This window comes from Saccostrea cucullata, unplaced genomic scaffold (assembly GCF_032062105.1).
Source record: "Saccostrea cucullata isolate Sc308-1 unplaced genomic scaffold, CSIRO_AGI_Scuc_v1 ctg13495, whole genome shotgun sequence".
Taxonomy (NCBI): domain Eukaryota; kingdom Metazoa; phylum Mollusca; class Bivalvia; order Ostreida; family Ostreidae; genus Saccostrea; species Saccostrea cuccullata.
In genome coordinates this window covers 40-16,838 of record NW_026920135.1, presented here as the reverse complement: position 1 = coordinate 16,838, position 16,799 = coordinate 40, and the positions used below count along the sequence as shown (strand labels likewise).

Sequence of the window (16,799 nt, the reverse complement as noted above, 5' to 3'; positions counted from 1 at the left end):
CATTTGCAGATGAAAAGGAGAAATACGATCCTTCGTCTTTCCGTGATGCAATTATACAAGGACTGACTGAAACAGGGAATGATTTAGATCAGGTAACTATGCGTTAGAAAATAATTCTGAGTTTAAAAAAATATTCGTCAGGATTTGTTAAAATCATTTAGATAAAAGATAAAGGTGATGTTTAAACCCATTTTTAGCATCATTTAAGATTAGTAGGTAGTAAAATAAAGTTTGAATTTCTTTTGGTGTGATATATACTGCTATACAGTTAACTTTCTCTTGCAGGTCGCAAAATTTCTGGATTTACAGGGGGGAAAGCTCGACTTCCGTCGATACGCAGATGTTTTATTTGACATCTTATTTGCTGGAGGACAGCTAGGTGATTATTTATAAGAAAGTTGGGATGGGTGATATTTGTTATCTTACTCTAGCAGTGTTTTCCCTTTATTTTAAAGTAAAGGGTTAAAGATTGATTGTTACAGGCTAAGGGTTGATGTTAATGAACAGAACTATGTTAACCTTACAACAAATTTTGATTTCTAGGCGGCATTTTTATCAATCGAAGCGGTCAATTTGGCCGTTAGCCGATTCTTAGGGAAAACACTGTCTAGTAGACAGGATAATTCTTTTGAGCTTTTCTGCTCAAGATTTTTAATATTTGACATGGAGCAAAATTACCTATATTAATTTACTAGCATCTTTCTGTTTAAAGATTCAGTTGATCAAAGTATATAAAAAAATTGTCATTCTAAAGATCATAAGGCTATGATTGGTTATCTCACAAGTAAAGTATCTTCATGAAGTGTGCATGTAGGTATATAAGAGCTAATTAATGATAAAGAATGAGATAAGTGAAGGGGTTTACAACTTGTTTGTTATTTGTTAATTAAAGATGAATGTTTGCTGTTTATCTTTAACCTGGGATAATGTTTTTGGTGGATAATTGAATGTAAAGTAAGTATTTAAATAGTAAAAAAACTTCCGCAACAAAGAAGGTTCTCCTCTATTTATCTGTATGCAGGATGTTTTTTTCTATTTTAAAAAAGACAGACATATAATAAACTAGTAGACTAATTGTTCAGTGAACAATTATCGGCCTTTCTACCTTTTTAAGCATTTCAATATCATTTGGGCTGAAAGAAGTAGAAAAAAGCAAGAAAATAAATAAAACAGGAAAATTCTCATTTCTCTACTAGGATTTTAGATCGGGCTCGCAGTTGGTATAAATATACTCCAAACAGACTTCCTGAATTATACGAGTCGACTCGGGGACAACCACGATTTCATTGATCACGCAAAGAGAGCACGTTCAAAACATTGTAACACACTCCTAGGTGTATATATGAGCTTGAATGAGATTATTTTCGAGTTAAGATGTAAGGGGTAGGGTCTGATTAAAATTATGATATACCTAATAATATGAATAATATGCATTTGATCTGCGCATCAAGACGGAAGCGTAAGTGAAAACGTTGTGAAATGTCCCATGTGTACCTGCATCATATGTGCATTATACATGTATTAAAGAGATGTTTGAAAATATCCGATTTGAGTTGTTTTATGTTTGAAATGGATGGCGATAAATTATTTAAGAGCATGTGAGAAACATAAGCGAGACATGCAAGGCAGTTTGTAATTATGGAAAAGGAAAACAGAGAATCGGGTTCGGGTTTTAACACTCCTGACCGACATAGGCATGAAATTTAATGTAAGTAGAATAAATAAAATTCCAAACATGTAATTCTAGATGGGAAACACAGGGAAGAAACGTGTATTTCTTTTTACTATGCTGAAAGTCGCTATTTCTTGGGATTGTGTTATTCTAGAAAAAAAAATCAAATTTCAAATGAAATCAAGATTCATTCTATTAATATTAAATCCGAATAAAATTGAAATAAATTCCATACACTAAAGAAAGCAAGAGTACTTGGTATTAAAATGTCGTAATAGAGCAGGAGAATCGAATGATATTAACAAACATTGCAAAAATAGCCAATACGGGCTTTATTTAATTTTTATGCTCAGCAATACAAAATTTCAGACAGAAAAAAAAAATGCAGATTTTGCCGATTTTCCCTAGAATTTCATTATATTTTAGAGACTCACCTTAAAACTCTCAGGACACTTTCTTGGAGGTCTTTTCTTGCTTTTGCTTCGAATCTTATGTCAATATATTGTGTCGTTGGACTTGTAGACATTTTCTCTATACTGCTGTTGATTTTGTTTTAAGAAAGGGGGGGATATAAGCATTTGTTAGAGTAAGAGTTGCAAATACCTCAACGAAATTAAACTTGATTGTGACCTTTGGATCAATAGGGGGTCATTTATCAAGGTTAAGGTCATCCAAAAAGAGAGAGAGAGAGCGATAAACTTGAGATTAACATTTGAAGCTGAATCTAGATAAAGGTAATGAATATTTCTTTATTACTTTTTGAGTAAGGGGTCAAAGGTCAAGGTCAAATATCAAGGTCAAAAATCAAGGTCATTTGGATTTTAAGCTTTAATCGACAATTTACCTAGTCTTCCAATGACCTTGACCTACTCTTCAAGATCAAAGGTCAAAACATCTCATGCAGTTGTGAGTCATGGACATTTTCTTAACACCACGCCGTTCAAAGCGAGGTAACTGCAGTTTTTCTAAGCTATCTAAATTGCGTAGAAATTGATTTGGTAGGGAAAAATCGTTATTTAATAGATTCTTTCAATTAATATTCAATGTAAATAAAATTGTAATAAACGCTACATACAAAGGAGATCAAGAATACTTGGTATTAAAATTTCGTATTTGAGCAGGAGAATCAAATGTTATTGACAAAAAGTGAAGAAATACCCAATACAAGCTTTAATTAATTTTCATGCTCATCAGCACCTAAATTTCAGACAGAAAAAAATGTAGTTGTTGCCGATACTCATTAGAATTTCATTATATACTTCAGAGACTCACTGTTACACACTCAGGACACTTTCTTTGATGTGTCTTCTACTGCAATCCTTAAATTTCATGTCGATCTGTGGCGTCGTTTGAACTGTAGAAAATTTTTCTAGGTTCCTATTGATTTAAAAAAAAAGAAAAAAAAAGGGGGGTATATAAGCATTTGTTAAAGTGAGAGATGTAAACATCCCCACGGACTCAAGCTTGATTGTGACATTTGGGTCAATGGGGTCAAAGGTCAAGGTCATTTATCGAGGTCAAAGGTCATTCAAAAACCTTTTAAACTCGACTTTTACACTTTAAGCTGTATCAAGCTAAATATAAAAAAATGACTCTTGGGTAAGGGTCAAGGTCAAACATCAAACTCAAAGGTCAAGCTTATGTAGCATATGTAAGCAATTTAAATACTTTTCTAATGACCTATAATTGGAAGTTTTCGTTGTTTTTATTTTTTTTATTTATTTTTGGTGGAGCTGACATATTTCAAAACTACTAATTAGATGCAATAAAGTAATGAAAAAAAAATTGGAAAGAAAAAAGTTGGAATTTTCGATTTTTCAAATCACATCCTGTGACGACCGGAAGTGACGGCGGAGACATTTATCCCTATATCTGTTGTTCACTCTTCAAGGTTTATTATTCATATAAGTTAAGTGTCTTGATGTGTTACCATAACCAAGATCTGGCTATGTTAACTACTCAGTTTGAGGACAGGAAATCATGAGACCGGAAGTCAATTTTTAACAGATATTTGTAGTTACTCTAGACATTTGCAGTCTGAATTACATGTTCTAAAATCATTTCAAATACTCTTTCTATAAAAGATATTTATGGGATAGTATGATACTCAATTTATGCAGTTTTTCTCTCATAACCGGAAGTTGCCGTTTTTGTTTCTGGTGGGACGGACATATATCAGAACAACCAATAAGATGCAATAATGTGATGCCGAGAAGTATTCCAAAAAGAAAAGTTGAAATTTCTGATTTCTTTGATCACTTCCTGTGACGACCGGAAATGACGGCGAACGATCTTAACCCTTATGAGTTTCCTTACTTATCAAGATCTATTACTCATTCAAGTTTGGCGTCTCCATCTCTTACCGTTTCCGAGATCTCTTTGTGATAACTTCTCATATTGAGGACAGAAAATCACGCGACCGGAAGTGAATTTTACAAAGATATTTGAGGTTACTGTAGACATAAGCAGTCTATATAACATATCTAAAAATCACTACAAATACTTTATGTATAAAAAATATTTATGGGAAAGAAAAATACACAAATTATGTAGTTTTTCTCTTATAACCGGAAGTTGTCGTTTTAGTTTCCGGTGGGACTGATATATTTCAAAAATACAAATAAGATGTTATAATGTGATGCAAAAAATGTTTCATGCAAGAAAAGTTAAAAATTTTGATTTTTGGATCACTTCCTGTGACGACCGGAAGTGACGGCTGACAATCTTATCCCAACTGAATTTGCCTACTTATCAAGATCTACCACTTATATAAGTTTGGTGTCTTAATCTCTTATCGTTTACGAGATCTAGCTATGATAACATCTAATTTTGAGGACCGGAAATCACGCGACCGGAAGTGAATTTTACAAAGATATTTGACGTTACTGTAGTCATTTGCAGTCTGAATAACATATCCAAAAATCATTACAAATACTTTATCTATAAAAAATATTTATGGGAAAGAAAAATACTGAAAATATGCAGTTTTTCTCTCATAACCGGAAGTTGTCGTTTTTGTTTCCGGTGGGACTGATATATTTCGAAACTACAAATAAGATGCTATAATGTGATGCAAAAAAAGTTTCAAAAAAGAAAAGTTGAAATTTTCGATTTCTTTGATCACTTCCTGTGACGACCGGAAGTGACGGCGGACTGTGTTAACCCAAATGGATTTGCCTACTTATCAAGATCTATTACTCATATAAGTTTGGTGTCTTAATCTTTTACCGTTTCTGAGATATGACTGGGACAAAACTTTTTTGAAAAAAGCGGAAATCGGACATATCTGACGACCGGAAGTGAATTTTGAAAAACTGAAAAAAATTCATTTGAAAGATATTTTTATTCTCTATCATCCCTGAAAATTTCAAGAAAATCCGTCCAGTCATCTCTGAGAAATCGTCAAAAACAAGAAAAGGGAAAAAAAAATAATAATAATAAAAAAAAAAACAGTAGAATCACTATAAGGTCTTCCGTCTGAAACGGAAGACCTTAATAAAAACAGTACAAAAGGTCTGTCGAAACGGAAGACCTTAATTAGTCCTAGGTTCACGTCAGAATATGGCGGACGCAAAATAATTCCTGAATTTTCCTCTTTAACTCGAGCATTCATACATTGGACAGGTCTGATGTTTGATATGAGATGATAAACCCTGTGTAAACTTTCTTAGTTTAGCGGAATCATGAACATTTTCGGCGTGATGAATGAATTGTTTACAGTAGCGATGAGGCCACCGCGCAGCTGCGAGCGGATCCAAGGATTTATGAATGAATTAAAAAAGATGGAAATAGAGTTTGATTTCTTTTATTTTATTTAATGACATTATTCATATGCAAGTAAAAGATATACAAGAAAATGCGAGATGCTAATAAATGCAGCTGACAATCTTTATTTTCTCAAGATAATTTTTTTTTAATGAAATAATTATAAATTCTACAGACAAAACATAGGAAGAATGAATGATAGCAAATTATCAGATGACATAAGGGGAACTAAATTTTTTTATGAATGAAACTTTTAAAACGTTACTTGTAAGTTGTATATGTTATATCTGCGAATTCTACCTGGCTGCGCGCTTCCGAGGGGGGGGGGGGGGGGGGGCTGTCTTGAATATAGACTTGTAAATTACCATTATTTTGTAGATAGAATTAAGCCTTATCATTTTCTTAACTTTAAGAAGAGTGCCTTGTTATATAAATGTCATGGTCATTTTATGTAGAATGTAAAACATTAAAGCGGAATTAGCATCCATTTCAATAAGTGAGAAAGGTGGGGGCTAGGTTTCTTACAGTTTTCAAAACAAAAAAAAAAATGGGGGCGAGGTATAAGATGCACACACATGATATATGTTTCATACATTTTATTTGCTAAAAATTCGACTCTGCAGAACCAGAGAAGGTTTTCTACAGGTCCATTCCCCATCACGGGGAAGACCTTACCTGCACATTGGCACCATGTGTATTATCCGCGCAGCCTATTTATGAGAAAATAAAATGAATATTTTTTAGTGTTTAAGAAAACGTTGAACCTACGCTTGCGAAAGTTCTAAGACATTCAAAGATATTTAATTTCTTCTTTATCAAATCAAGAAACTGGTTATACGTTAAATCAGCAAATAGGGGCCTTTACTTATGCCATGAATATCACAGAAAAAAGATAGAAAGAAAGACAAAGAAATTTAAAAAATCGACTTTTAATCCCCTTTTTCGCGACGACCGGAAGAATTGACGACGGACAAAATGTTGTTCGACACATCTTCAAGTCATGATCTATGATATCCGACACAGTAAACTTTCATATCTTAAGCTGTTCGGGAGAAATGGACCGGACAAAGGTCATTTCCAGAAGTTGGTCAATACGAAAATAGTAAGAATACTAGAAACTCTTGTTGCTACAGCAACAAATAAGGTCTTCCGTTCTCCTCTATTTATCTATATGAAGGATGTTTTTTCTATTGAAAGAAAAAGACATAATGCCAAAAAAAAAAAAATTAATTCCTCCATCTGGGCTCGATCCCATAACCATTAGTATGAAAGTCGGACACGCTAACCACTGAGCCACCAAATTCCACAACATTTAAGGTATTTTGTAAGCTTATTATTTTAAGGTTGAAGGAAATAGTTTCGAAGTGAAAGAAATAGTTTCGTAGTAAAGTCCCGGTCAAATTTCTTTAAAAACTGAGATATTCCCTGTTTGATGTGATATTGTGTGTAGGAAAATGATTAGAATAATTATGGGACACATTTGCAGTGAAGCAATGACACTTAGCATATACAGAGTTGTAAAAGCGAAAGTAATACACGTGGTCAGTTGCAGAGGAAATTCAAAATCCCGGTAAAACAGTGAGTGAGTCATGGGCATTTTTTCAACACCATATCGTATCAAGCGGGGTAACTGCAATTGATTTAACCTATCTAAATTGCGTGGAAATTTAATTGATAGGAAAAATCGCCATTTCCAAGATTCGGTGGATTCATATTTTAATCTAAATAAAATTGAAATAAATTCCATACACCCAAGAAAGCAAGAATACTTGATATTAAAATGTCGTAATAGAGCAGAAGAATCGAATGATATTTACAATTGTAGAAATAGCCGATGCGAGCTTTAATTAATGTTTATGCTCAGCAATACCTAAATTTCAGACAGAAAAAAATGCAGATTTTGCCGATATTCACTACAATTTCAGTATAGTTTAGAGACTCACCTTAAAACTCTCAGGACACTTTCTTTCAGGTCTCTTCTTGCTTTTATTCCGAATCTTATGTCAATATTGCGTGCCATTTGGCTTGAAGACATTTTCTCTACGTTGCTGTTGATTGTTTTGTTTTTTTTTTAGAGAAGGGTGGGGATATTTTATAAGTATTTGTTAGAGTAAGAGTTGCAAATACCTCCACGACCTTAAGCTTGATTGTGACCTTTGGGTCAATGGGGCCAAAGGACAAGGTCATTTATCAAGGTCAAAGGTCAAGGTCATCAGAGAGAGAGAGAGAGAGAGAGAGAGAGAGAGAGAGAGAGAGAGAGGAGGTAAACTTGAGATAAACACTTAAAGCTGAAGCTGAATCTAGATAAAGGTAATGAATATTTCTTTATTACTTTTTGAGTAAGGGTCAAAGGTCTCATTTTGAGGTTTCTCTAGACATTTGCAGTCTGAATAACATGTCCCAAAATCATTTCAAATACTCTTTTTATAAAAGACATTTATGGGATAGTAAGAAACTCAATTTATGCGGTTTTTCTCTCATAACCGGAAGTCGTCGTTTTTGTTTCCAATGGGACTGACATATTTCGAAACAACAAGTAAAAAGCTATTAAGGTAATACTAAGAAAGATTCCAAAAAGAAAAGTTTAAAATTTTGATTTATTTGATCACTTCCTGTGACAAACGGAAGTGACGGCGGACGATCTTAAACTCAAAAGATTTGTCTACTCAACAAGGTCTTCCATCCCTATTAGTTTGGTGTCTTAATCTCTTATCGTTAACGAGATCTAGCAATGATAACTTCTGATTTTGAGGACAGGAAGTCACGCGACCGGAAGCGAATTTTACTGAGATATTAGAGACTAATGTTGACATTTGCAATCTGAATAACATATCCAAAAATCATTACAAATACTTTAATTTTAAAAAATATTTATGGGAAAGAAAAATACTCAAATTATGTAGTTTTTTCTCTTTAAACCGGAAGTTGACATTTTTGTTTCCGTTGGGACTGATACATTTTGAAACTACAAATAAGATGTTATAATATGATGCAAAAAAAGTTTCAAAAAAGAAAATTTGAAATTTTCGATTTCTGTGATCACTTCCTGTGACGACCGGAAGTGACGGCGGACGATCTTATTCCAACGGGTTTTGCCTACTCATCACGATATATCACTTGATTAAGTTTGGTGTCTTAATCTCTTACCATTTACGATATCTAGCTACGATAACTTCTCATTTTTAGGACAGGAAATCAAGCGGCCGGAAGTGAATTTTACAAAGATATTTCACGTTACTGTAGTCATTTGCAGTTTGAATAACATATACGAAAATCATAACAAATACTTTAACTATAAAAAATATTTATGGGAAAGAAAAATACTGAAAATATGCAGTTTTTCTCTTATAACCGGAAGTTGTCGTTTTTTGTTTCCGGTGGGACTGACATATTTCGAAACTACAGATAAGGTGCTATAATGTGATGCAAAAAAGTTTCAAAAAAGAAAAATTTCAAATTTTCGATTTCTTTGATCACTTCCTGTGACGACCGGAAGTGACGACGGACAATCTTAACCCGATTGGGCTTGCCTACTTATCAAGATCTATTACTCATATAAGTTTGGTATCTTAATCTCTTACAGTTTCTGAGATATGACTCGGACAAAATATTTTTGAAAAAAGCGGAAATCGGACATATCTGACGACCGGAAGTGAATTTTGAAAACCTGAAAACGTCAGTTGTAAGATATTTTCACTGTCTATCATCTCTGAAAATTTCATGAGAATCCGTCCAGCCATCTCTAAGAAATCGTCGAAAAAAGAAAAAGGGAAAAAAAAAATAAGAAGAAAAAGAAAAAGAAGAAACAGTAGAATCACTATAAGGTCTTCCGTCTGAAACGGAAGACCTTAATAACAGAACACCGATTAAAACTCTACCGGTTTCAATTGTATCATTAGGAGTTTTGACATATTGCTATAGATACAAACATTTCAAAGTATATTGTGCCGTCATGTAACGTCAAATAAGTGTCGCGCCTTAGTACAGTTCATTATGACGTCATAATGTTACGTTATTAGGGCCCCGCTTGGCGGGCGCCCTATAGTGATCAGTCTGTCCGTCCGTCCGTCCGTCCATCCGGCTGTCCTTCCGTCCGAGATCTCTTGTTTGGAGCATATCTTCTCTCTCCTTGCCCCAATCTGGCTCATACTTCACCCACAGGGTGCCTTTGGGTAACCGGTGTGCAGTGACCTTGAACCATGTTTCTTGGTCAAAGGTCAAGGTCATAGCAGACTCTAATGAAAAATCCTTGTCCGGAGCTTATCTTCTCTCTCCTTGCCCCAATCTGGCTCATACTTCACCCACAGGGTGCCTTTGGGTAACCGGTGTGCAGTGACCTTGAACCATATTTCTAGGTCAAAGGTCAAGGTCATAGCAGACATGAAAAATCCTTGTCCGGAGCATATCTTTTCTCTCCTTGCCCCAATCTGGCTCATACTTCACCCACAGGGTGCCTTTGGGTAATCAGTGTGCAGTGACCTTGAAGCATGTTTCTAGGTCAAAGGTCAAGGTCATAGCAGACTTATATGAAAAATCCTTGTCTGGACCATATCTTCTCTCTCCTTGCCCCAATCTGGCTCATACTTCACCCACAGGGTGCCTTTGGGTAACCGATGTGCAGTGACCTTGAAGCATGTTTTTAGATCAAAGGTCAAGGTCATAGCAGACTTTTATGAAAAATCCTTGTCCGGAGCATATCTTTTCTCTCCTTTCCCCAATCTGGCTTATACTTCACCCACAGAGTGCCTTTGGATAACCGGTGTGCAGTGACCTTGAAGCATGTTTCTAGGTCAAAGGTCAAGGTTATAGCAGACATATGAAAAATCCTTGTCTGGAACATATCTTTTCTCTCCTTGCCCAATCTGGCTCATACTTCACCCACAGAGTGCCTTTGGGTAACCGGTGTGCATCAACCTTGTACCATGTTTCTAGGTCAAAGGTCAAGGTCATAGTAGAATTATATGAAAAAACCTTGTCCGAAGCATATCGTCTCTCTTCTTGCCCTATCTGGCTCATACTTCACTCACAGAGTGCCACTGGTCAATGGATGTGCAGTGACTTTTATTGGTCGAAGAGTCTAGGTCATGGTCAGAATTAGCCTGTCTGTTTAAAATCTTTGTTTGGTGCCTAATATTTTTCCCTTAATTCCAGTAAATTTATTTAACTGATGATACAAGATAACTTCGATATATATATACCTGTAAATTTGCAATATCCGTGAAGTCCTACTAAATTACTTTCACTGTAAAGTAGTACTACACAAATGTTCCTCTTCAAAATAAACCCTTCTAAACTACCTTACATTTTCATGTTCATTGTTGGAAGCGGGGCCCTTTGAGATGGCCACCATCTCAATGATATCTAGTTACGTTAACAAGTAGATAAATAATGTGGGAAAATTGTAAATTGTCTATCTGTGGTTGAAACAATGAAATAAAATGTTTTTTCTTGGTCTCACATTCTTTTTCGGAAGTCTTGTTGTAGAACTTGTATATAAGAAACACTGTAAAGTTAGGAAAAATGTTTTCAGCACATGTTCTGATGTGTCCGCTCACGGCAGTGCACTGGTACTCGTGAGCGGACACAAGTGGTGATAACAATAATGAAAATTCAGCTAAACTTGACAGAGGGTGAATCAATTCATATCGACGATCAAGAATATACCTACAATGAAAGTATTCATCTTATTCTAAACAAATGTGAATCGTTAGTAATATCACAAAGTGTAGATCTAACTGGAAGCACGATATCTTCCATTGATCCCATATTTGTTGCAAGAACATAACATTATGATGTCATAATGAACTGTACTAAAGCGCGACACTTATTTGACGTTACATGACGTCACAATGTACTTTGAAATGTTTGTATCTATAGCAATATGTCAAAACTCCTGATGATACAATTGAAACCAGTAGAGTTTTAATCAGCGTTCAGTTATATTTTACTCAATAATTTAATATACTCAACTTATTTTATTGATTGACTTTTAAGCCCCTGGTGGATCAATTGTTGAAGATCCCACTGATACTGAAAAACTATATAGAACAGAGGTCTGTGTGTTCAAGACTGATGATAGCAAGTTGAAAGACTTTTATGAGGTAATTGTATATCGCTTAAACATCCCATAAAATTTTATGCCATTGAGTGCACCATTGTGTCATAAAATCAAGAACATTTGCTATTTTTTTATGTAAGACTTATTGACAGCCTGATTTACTTGTGTAGGTATTTAACAAACTTCTGAGGAGATACAAGTACCTGGAGAGATCCTTTGAGGATGCACTGAAAAAGGTAAAAAGTATTATCACTGATTTGATTGTAAAGTTTATATAAGAGAACATAGTAATGGAAATACAAGAAAGAAAAAAAAATTATTCATCATGTGTCAGAATGCACTTAGCCTGCTATGATTTTGATCAAAGTTGTTTTGACATAATTCAACTTTATTAAATTCAAATTTAACATGGGAAGCTTATTTTCTGTTTTCAGATCTTGTATTTTATGAAAGGATTCAATGATGATGAAAAACGTAAACTTGCCATCATCACAGGGATATTTTTGGCGAACTCTTTTTGTTCTGCCAAAGTTCTCTCCAGCTTGTTTGAAGAACATCTGGTTAAAGATGGTAAGATGTTTTACTTTTTTTCATTATGAAGTACAAGAATGACAAGAAAGATAACCCTGATAAATTGTTGCATTATATTACCATATAAGTAGAAATTTTAGCAAGACGCAAATTTAGCGATTTGTCCTTAAAAATTGGTGGTTTTTTTAGTGCGATGAAATTTTAGCGATTATAAAAAGCTCACTTAAGGCCATAATATATAAATTGCTAAATTCTCATCCAAATTTTTTTAAAAATCGAGGCGGGCGGGCAGCTTTTATTTTATATTTTTTATTTTCTCAATTTTGCAGATTTTTTATTGACCTGGTCAATCGGTGTAATTTTATCTACAATACCCGAACAAAATTTATAGTAAAGGTTCAATTATCTCTTACTTCACATTATCACCAATCTTTTTCAACCAATGACTCTTGTTTAAAATATATACACATGTATTACTGCAATTACCATCTTTTCAGCTGTCAAAATCATGTCGACTTTCATGGGATTTAAAACAAAAGTAGAATGGTAGATGAATACCGATCCCAATCAGAATTAAGACGAAGAAAAACAGAAATAAAAAAAATCGAGTGGGGGGTATAAAATCGGGGCGGCGGGGATGAGAATCTATGAATATTTTTATTATTGCCTAAGAAGCTATTACAAATAAAGCGCAACTAATTTTTAGCAGTATTCAATTTTAGCGATCTTGGCACCCTCACTAATAATGCCAAAAATAAATCCTCGCTAAAAATTCTGCTTATACGGTATTATTAGCATTGTACAAACTCCATGCTGAGTACATCAGTAAAATAAAGTCTTGAGATTCGGGATCGCGTTGCAATTACAAATTCATTTGAATTAGCAGAGAACATTCTCCTTCAAGGTAATCTGTATGTCATGAAATTTTTAATTAGTTTTTGAGGATTTAAGATGTTACATTCAAGAAGTTAATGCTAAGATTTTAATATGTGCATGTTAAGATGTTGACATTTTTAGCTCACCTGAGCCGAAGGCTCAAGTGAGCTTTTATGATCACATTTTGTCCATCGTCCGTCGGTCTGTGTGTCTGTAAACTTTTCACATTTTCGACTTCTGAAGAACCACTGGGCCAATTTTGACCAAACTTGGTACAAAGCATCCTTGGGTGAAGGGAAATTTAAATTGTGAAAAAAGGGCCAAGTCCCACCACAAGGGGAGATAATCAAGAAAAGACAAAAATAGGGTTGGGTCATTAAAAAATCTTCTTCTCAAGAACCACTGGGCCAGAAAAGCTGAAACTTATGTGGAAGCATCCTGGGGTAGTGTAGATTCTAAATTGTTCAAATCATGACCCCCGGGGGTAGGGCGGGGCCACAATGGGAAATCAAAGCTTTACATAGAAATATATGAGAAAAATCTTTGAAAATCTAATACTCAAGAACCACTGGGCTAGAAAAGCTCGATCTTATTTGGAAGCATCCTGGGGTAGCGTAGATTCTAAATTGTACTAATCATGATCCCCGGGGGTAGGGCGGGACCACAATGGGTAATCAAAGTTTTACATAGAAATATATGGGAAAAATCCTTGAAAATCTTCTGCTCGAGAACCACTGGGTCAGAAAAGCTGAAACTTATGTGGAAGCATCCTGGGGTAGTGTAAATTCTAAATTATAAAAATCATGACCCCTGGGGGTAGGGCGGAGCCACAATGGGGAATCAAAGTTTTACAATGGGGAATCAAAGCATGCTATGGTAGTGTAGATTTCAAATTGTTTTAATTATGATCAGTGGGGTAGGGTGGGGTCACAATATGTTTTAGAAGGGGGAAATCTGATAAAGAACAGAATGGTCAAAGCTTCTCAGGTGAGCGATGTGGCCCATGGGCCTCTTGTTTGTGTCTTCAGTGGATCATAAATATTTTGTGACTATGGTTTATCTACAGGAATATCACTGGATTTTGCGGTCATGATGTTCAAAACCTGGCTTGCAGAGAAGGACATAAACAGCATAACTACAGCTTTTAAGAAAGCTCAGCTAGAGAACAAGCTACTGGTGTGTGCTAAAACTGTAACAAAAATAATTCAATGTTGTTTCAGGAATATCTTATCTTGAATTAAATTACGATTAGTAAACTGTAAAAAAAAAAATATTGAAAATGCACCAAAAAATTTATGTAAAAGTTTTAGCAAACAATTTTCATGATTACCAAGGTATTAAGATAACTATCTTTGTACAGGAACTATTTCCTACCAATAAGAGAGATCAGGACACCTTTGTGGCTCATTTCAAGAAAGTTGGGTTGGCTCCCATTGCAGATTTTCAGGTAAGACTTAGCTACTTTTAAGTCAGTAATTTTTTTAAAAGTTTTTGTACTTGAAATATCATATTGAAGAGTTTATCTTAAAATATTTTTGCTTTACTGAACAGGAAGCACAAAGAAATTTTCAAGATAAGGTTGAACTGAAGAAGCATTTAAGCGAAATGATCAAGGATGATGAGCCACCAAAAGAGGTAATAGGCAGGAATTTCTTATAAAATTCAGTAAATATAGAGTAACGTTGGTTGGGGGTGTAGATTCAGTTACATCATGTTTCATTAATTTACTTCAAGTTACATTTAATTCAAATTTACTAAAGATAATATTTAAGAGAACATTGGGTATAAGAATTTCCGTACTGATTGTCTTGCAATATTTCATTTTAGATGGTCACCTTTGTTACTGAACACATGCAGAAACATAATCTCAAAGAACAAGAAGTGACCATATTGGTAAGTGCTCCATAGCAATTATTCTTTTAAATATATTTAATTCTGCAGATTTACATGAAAGTATATGTTGTTTATATAATCCCATAAGCATGTATTTCATCAGTGTGGTTTATTTATTCCATATGTTTGTATATCTGGAAATTGCATTGTTGACAGGTTTGGAGCACCATTATGGCCTCAGTGGAATGGAACAAGAAAGATGAGTTGGTTGCAGAACAAGCCATAAAGCATCTGAAGACGTACTGTCCACTTCTAGCAGCCGTGGCTAAATCTGGCAAGGCTGAACTCTCCCTACTGGTCAAAATACAGGAGTATTGCTATGACAACATGAACTTCATGAAGTCGTTTCAGAAGATTGTCTTCATGTTGTACAAAAGTAAGACTTCAAAAAAAAAATCTGTTGAATATTAGAACAGGTATATCGATAAATAGAGATAAAGTCCTTTTGAGTATTATACAGACCTTTAATCTTAAGAACTTATGTACTTAAAGTCATGAACTTGCTTGCACATCCAACAATCATTAAAAGTGATATTCATTTCACAAAACATCTTACAGAAAATATCATTATGAAAAAATCTTAAGACAGGTCGTTGCCAAGAGCAAATTTCAAACTTATTGCTTAATTTGAAATTTTAATGATGCAGTGCAAAATATAACAAATTTGATCGTAAGACAGAACCTAGGCAGAAAGCTTTGTGAAATGATTAGACATATACTAGTTCTCCATATCTGACATCATGTCTCGGTATATAAACAGCTGAAGTACTCAGAGAAGAAGTAATATTAAAATGGTATAAGGACGGACACTCCGCCAAAGGAAAGAGTGTGTTTTTGGAGCAAATGAAGAAATTTGTGGAATGGCTGGAAAATGCCTCTGAAGGTAATTGAATAAGACAAATTATTTTAAGCTTATTGCATATTCATAAATTTTTGAGTTAAGGAATGTTCTCAATAATCATCTAATAATATTCAGACACATGACTTCCCATTGCAAAACTAAAGACAATATTCAAACATTGTACACCACTTCTAGCATAACGTAAATGTCTTGTATTTTTCTTCCAGAATCTGAAGAAGATGAAGATTAAATCCTCATAACTATATCAGGGAGACAGTATTTTGCTCTGCCTTGCATCTGTCTATGCAGGCTCCCCCTTTTTCACCAGAAAGACAGGTGCTTTTTTTCATTTCTAATTTTTGTAAAATTAAAATGTGTGTTATTGGTACCATTGTACCATCCATGATTTGACCAGCAGCATGAAAAAATCAATGAAGAACAAAAGTTTCAAATAGCAAAGTTACTTGATTAGATGGTTGTACAAGCATTGTGTATAGAAGATAACTACACAATGTTTTTTTTTTCATGTATAGTTTGTAAATTATATTTAAAGTGGATTCAAGTACTGATTTGATGATTTAAGTCTAGCTTTTATATATATTTCTTTTTCAACTTTATACCTTAGGAGAATATCATCATTCATGTTTCATAGTTGTAACATTTGTACAGGTATCTCGGTATGTTTTTGTGCTACTATAGCAATAAACAGTGATGTAATCAATAAAACAAACACTTTTTTAAAATGAATTGACTTTTGGATGCTTTTGAAGCAAATCAAATGATGTATTCTGTTTGTATTATGATGTATTCATAAATAAAAGTCTTTTTGTATATGATTTTTTGTTATTTTTACAAAAAGTAAAGTTTCATTTTATCCTGGAGAAAAACATTGTCGCAAACTACGATCCTCTCCCATTCTGGCCGTGGTTGAATGAGAATATTTCGTAGCTCATTAAAATATTGACCAATGCGAGTAAAGCATAGTAGGATGTACTATGTATGTTGTATGAATAATTTTAATGTGACCTTTCAATACCCAATTGCAGTGTACAAAATATTTCATACTGCTGAAAAAACTTCGGCCACAGTTCGTTTGTGTGCGGAGATGCAGAGGACAATGGGTAGTATGTACTGCTGACTGATGTCAATTGTTGATTTCAATT

The 16,799-nt window shown here is 34.3% G+C and overlaps 1 protein-coding gene across 1 annotated transcript; it reads left to right on the top strand.

Moving 5' to 3' along the window:
• Positions 1-5: 5 nt before the first annotated feature.
• Positions 6-16,467, top strand: LOC134243766 (eIF5-mimic protein 2-like; the record flags this gene model as incomplete). The annotated part of the gene is made up of 12 exons (XM_062726010.1): positions 6-92; positions 286-379; positions 11,432-11,538; positions 11,666-11,731; positions 11,930-12,065; positions 13,969-14,078; positions 14,263-14,349; positions 14,454-14,537; positions 14,730-14,795; positions 14,952-15,171; positions 15,556-15,678; positions 15,864-16,467. Coding segments are annotated over 12 exons (1,203 nt in total), but the record flags the coding sequence as incomplete, so codon positions are not given.
• Between the last annotated feature and the right edge of the window lie 332 nt (positions 16,468-16,799).